The sequence below is a fragment of the Fibroporia radiculosa genome (assembly GCF_000313525.1).
Source record: "Fibroporia radiculosa TFFH 294 genomic supercontigs, scaffold5319, whole genome shotgun sequence".
Lineage (NCBI taxonomy): Eukaryota > Fungi > Basidiomycota > Agaricomycetes > Polyporales > Fibroporiaceae > Fibroporia > Fibroporia radiculosa.
Genome location: NW_012133745.1, coordinates 1 through 5,119, shown reverse-complemented (window position 1 = coordinate 5,119; position 5,119 = coordinate 1). Strand labels below are relative to the sequence as shown.

Genomic DNA, 5,119 nt, shown 5'->3' with positions numbered 1-5,119 from the left:
GTCTGATTTCGACTGTTGAATTGCACAGGTGATATTATATCTGTCACACTCCTCGGTCAACCCATCGTCGTCGTCAGCTCACTTGAGCATGTCACAGAGCTGCTCGAGCGACGAAGCGCACTATACTCTGACCGACCGAGACTCATTGTCGGCGGGAAGATTGCCGGATGGGATCGCAATGTTGTACTGAGGCCTTATGGTCCGCGCTTTCGTGAAGCACGCCGCTTGCTGTCTCGATGTATCGGTTCTAGAAGTAGCGTGGCTCGTTTTGCGCCAATGCTGCAGCACGAAATAAGCAAATACCTCTTGGACCTTCGGCGCAGCCCGGAGCAATTTGTAGCCCACATTAAGAAGTGAGCGTCCCGGTGATTCGTCCTCACTGCACCACTCATATCGTATATATGTAGGTCGGCTGCAGGGATCATCCTCAGGATGACGTACGGGTACCAGATCAAGGGCGAAAAAGATCCTTTAGTTGAGATTGTCGACAAAGCAATGGCTCAGTTCAATCTGCTTGTACTTCCGGGGACCTTTCTTGTGGATTTTTTCCCGATTTGTATGCAGCGAATTATCTCTTCCTCTTCCCTCAATTGCTCATATGTTTAAGTGGAGCATATCCCATCCTGGGTACCGGGTACTGGCTGGAAGCGGAGGGCTCTACATGCCCGTCAAGACACAGACGCCATGCTCGACGTGCCATACAGCATTGTTGAGAAGGAAATGGTAAGAAAGAGATACCGTGTTCTTACCGTTCTTACCAATTTTATGAATTTGCCAGACCGCGGGCACAGCTACTCCCAGTTTTCTGTCGATGAACATGGAGGGCAACCAGGATCCTACTGAAGAATTTCGAAGTATTCTTAAGATGACAGCTGGTGCACTCTACGCTGGTAAATTTCTTACTATTTCTCACCCGAATCGCTCAATCGATATACCCCGGTCTCTAGGTGGCTCTGATACCGTACGTAGTCCATTCTTCGTCCGAATTCGTCCTCGTTAACCTAACCTCTGCTTAGATTGTCTCTACTCTTCACAGCTTCTTCTTGGCTATGGCTTGCTATCCTGAGATACAAAAGAAGGCGCAGCAAGAGATTGACGCTGTTATTGGCAACGATCGACTCCCGACCCTAGCTGACCAGGATTCGCTACCTTATGTCAATGCATTGTGCACCGAGCTCCATCGGTGGAACCCTGTTGGTCCGCTCGGTGGGTAACCTGTTCTTTGTCAAAAGTACAACGGGAAGCTACATAAAACGAGAATGCAGGCGTTGCCCATCGTCTCATTCAAGATGACGTCTACGCCGGATATTCTTTCCCGAAGGGGACTCTGATCATAGTAAACATCTGGTCAGCGCTAATTCATAGCGAACCCTTGTCGTCTACTAATATTATTACTACTGCTTGTTGCAGGAAAATCCTCCGCAATCCTGAAATCTACAAGAATCCATTGGACTTCAACCCTGGCAGGTTCATGGGCGCAGAACCCGAACCAGATCCTCGTCCTGTCGCATTTGGATTCGGCAGAAGGTTTATCCTCTCACGCTGGCTGTGACTCTGAAAGCTGACTTGCCTCCTTTTTTTTCAGAATCTGCCCTGGTAAGGATTCACATTTATTGGCACAAGCTTTTCGCCTTACATGCGTTCAGGCCTCTACTTCGCGGACGCGTCCATTTTCCTATCATGCTCTATGATGCTTGCCGTGTTTGATGTCTCCAAGGCTGTGGAGTACGGGAAAGTGATAGAGCCTGTCATTGAGTATACGAGCGGACTAGTCAGGTATGTCTGTTGGTATCTGTACGGGGGTGAATGTTAATGTAGGATCTCCAAGCCATCCGGTCCCGTTCAAGTGTTCGATCAAGGCTCGATCCGCGAAGGCCGAGGCATTGCTGGACTCGATAGACTCTGAAGCCTCTCATGACTAGAGGGTCCTGAGAGCCTTGTAGCGGCGTGTATATATACGTCTTCGTCAATTATGGTGATAGGTGATTGTGATGCAGTTTCATCCATAACTCGAACGGGCACTCATAGTCCTACCTTCTAGCATATGCGGGATATGGTGCAGGCCGCATTGACTAAGTGCTTGTTTGATTCGTCTCAGTCGACCCAAATTGCCGTCCGATTTGATACTAATACAGTTCTTGAGTGCCAACTTTATGTCGTGCTCACCTCAAGCGATCACATCAAGGTTCAGTGTCCTTTCAGATTTACTAGCAGTATGCCCGTGCTTAGTATGCACGGTTGCTTCATTGATTTCAAGTAACTGTATCTAGTGGGCAGCAACAGTGGCAGCTCCTGCCGCGTCCGACCTGCGATCGGTCGGTTCGGAGCTCCTGTCTAGTACATAGTGCATAGTTACAGAAAGACCAAACACTAATGATAGAACAACGGCGAGTATGGAATACGCAGTGTCCCGTACTGGTCGTTCAAAACCGTCACGGGAGAACGGCTACTCCTCCTCATACCTATCACAGTAGCGGAGTGATTGCACCTGGATAATCAAGTCCTATTCCCGCATGGGACTGCTGTTGCGGTTGACTGCCGGAGTAGCAAGCGGGAGGAGCAAACGACAACATAATGCCTAGAATAGCTTGTTGTGACGGTGAGCTTGCGTAGAGTTCTGCAACAGAAATATGGATATCACAGACAATTGCTAACGTGTGCTGAAGCTTATCTGAGTACAAGCATAGGTTTGCTTTGAGGGATCCACCATGCGTGACAGCCCTTCGCCACACGTACAGTGCGATTACGGGTGTTGCCCGTATCCAAAGCCACACTCCGTTCTCTATAAGGATCGTCATTCAAACCACCCCTGTTGGAATCTCCTCGCGCACCTGGCTGAGCTCCTATATCTGACATGCTCGGACTCGGTGCACTGTCCATGTTGAGCTTAAATTGTTGTTTTCGCAATTCTAATTGGTGCGGTGCTGATGAACTACACGCGTTTCGAGAACTACATATACCGCGCCCGGAAGTCTCGAATTGTAAGCTACAACTTCTTTGCTACTGGACCGCAAGGGCGACCCCCCTCGTCGCGCTCGACGTGGGTCTTCCTTTTTTGGAGACCAGAATATACTTCGGGGTACCGCGGTGGCCCGGTGATCATGTTGGTGACCCCCCTAAAAAGGAAAAGAAGCATCACCAACCCAATGCACGCCCCGTATATACCTGGCGAGTAGAGGGGATAGGAGAGAGCGCTCTCAGCTATCTCACTTCTCTCAACGGCCAGGTATGTGTGCAGTACGAGAGCGCGCTCTCTATCACAGCTGACCCAGGATCACGTCAGATCCCGTTTTCGTGTATATATACTGCCATCTGTCGAATCAATGAGCGGACATGCAAATCCCCCTGTTGAGCTAACTGAAACCCCGTCCATTATCAAGATCCAGCAGTCCTTCCTCGATGTCACTCTTGCTGTGCTAGGCGTGGTCTTAGTGAGCCTGATATTCTCAAGCAGACGCAAAAGCTCTCTTCCTCCAGGACCCAAAGGCTGGCCTATTATCTGAAATGTCTTGGACATGCCCACCTCGTACCAATGGAAAACGTACACTCAATGGGCGGAAAAATGGGGTGAGCATACGTGACGGTACCGTGTTTTGTCTGTTCAATATTTGATTTCGACCGTAGGTGATATCATCTCTGTCACACTGCTCGGTCAACCCATCGTTGTTGTCAGCTCGCTTAAGCATGTCACGGAGCTGCTCGAGCGACGAAGCGCACTATACTCCGACAGACCGAGACTCACTGTCGGCGGGAAGATTGTCGGATGGGATCGCATTGTTGTACTGAGTCCTTATGGTCCACGCCTCCGTGAAGCACGCCGCTTGCTGTCACGGTGGTTCGGCTCCAAAAGTAGCGTGGCTCGTTTTGCGCCAATGCTGCAGCACGAAACAAGCAAATACCTCTTGGACCTTCGGCGCAGCCCGGAGCAATTTGTAGCCCACATTAAGAAGTGAGCCTACCTGTGATTCGTCCTCACTGCGCCGCTCATGTGTCGCTATCAATGTAGGTCGGCTGCAGCGATCATCCTCAGGATGACGTATGGGTACCAGATCCAGGGCGACAAAGATCCTTTACTCGAGATTGTCGACAAAGCAATGGTTCACTTCACCATGCTTGTACTGCTGGGCACCTTTCTTGTGGACACTTTCCCGATTTGTATGTAGTGAATCCTCTCTTCCTCTTCCATCAATTGCTCATATGTTTAAGTGGAGCATGTGCCATCCTGGGTACCGGGCACTGACTGGAAGCAGAGGGCTCTACATGCCCGTCAAGACACAGACGCCATGCTCAATGTGCCATATAACATTGTTGAGAAAGAAATGGTAAGAAAGCGATAACGTGCTCTTACCGCTCTTATTGGTTTTATTATTTTGCCAGGCCGCGGGCACAGCTACTCCTAGTTTCCTGTCGGTGAACATGGAAGGCAACCCGGATCCTACTGAGGAATTTCGAAGTATTCTAAAGACGACAGCTGGTGCACTCTACGCTGGTAAATTTCTTACTATTTCTCACCCAAATCGCTCAATCGATATACTCCGGTCTCTAGGTGGCTCTGATACCGTACGTATTTCATTCTTCGTCCCAATTTGTCCTCGTTGATTTAACCTCTGCCCAGACTGTCTCTACTCTTCACAGCTTCTTCTTGGCCATGGCTTGCTATCCTGAGATACAAAAGAAGGCACAGCAAGAGATTGACGCTGTTATTGGCAACGATCGACTCCCGACCCTAGCTGACCAGGATTCACTGCCTTATGTCAATGCAGTGTGCACCGAACTCCATCGGTGGAACCCTGTCATTCCGCTCGGTGGGTAACCTGCTCTTTGTCAAGGGTACAACTGTAAGCTACATTAAACGAGAATGCAGGCGTTGCTTTTTCCCAAAGGGCACTCTGATCACAGTCAACGTCTGGTCAGCGCTAATTCATAGCGAACCCTTGTTGTTTTCTAAAATAATTATTGCTTGTTGCAGGAAAATTCTCCGCGATCCTGAAATATACAAGAATCCGATGGACTTCAACCCTGGTAGGTTCATGGGCGCAGAACCCGAACCAGATCCTCGTCCTGTCGCGTTTGGATTCGGCAGAAGGTTTATCCTCTCACGCTGGCTGTGACTTTGAAA

General features: G+C 49.5%; 2 protein-coding genes across 2 annotated transcripts; both read left to right on the top strand.

Annotated features, from left to right (window-relative positions):
* Nucleotides 1-276: 276 nt before the first annotated feature.
* On the top strand, nt 277-1,922 carry FIBRA_08965 (uncharacterized protein; the record flags this gene model as incomplete). Its single annotated transcript, XM_012330573.1, has 10 exons — nt 277-353; nt 408-556; nt 608-723; nt 779-961; nt 1,017-1,206; nt 1,266-1,347; nt 1,411-1,527; nt 1,586-1,596; nt 1,647-1,776; nt 1,829-1,922. The coding sequence occupies 10 exons, from the start codon at nt 277-279 to the stop codon at nt 1,920-1,922; spliced, it is 1,149 nt and encodes a 382-aa protein (XP_012185963.1).
* A 1,593-nt stretch (nt 1,923-3,515) lies between these two features.
* FIBRA_08964 (uncharacterized protein) lies at nt 3,516-4,813 on the top strand (the record flags this gene model as incomplete). Its single annotated transcript, XM_012330572.1, has 7 exons — nt 3,516-3,567; nt 3,625-3,949; nt 4,007-4,155; nt 4,207-4,322; nt 4,378-4,489; nt 4,547-4,560; nt 4,616-4,813. 7 exons carry the CDS (start codon nt 3,516-3,518, stop codon nt 4,811-4,813), a joined length of 966 nt encoding a protein of 321 aa, XP_012185962.1.
* Between the last annotated feature and the right edge of the window lie 306 nt (nt 4,814-5,119).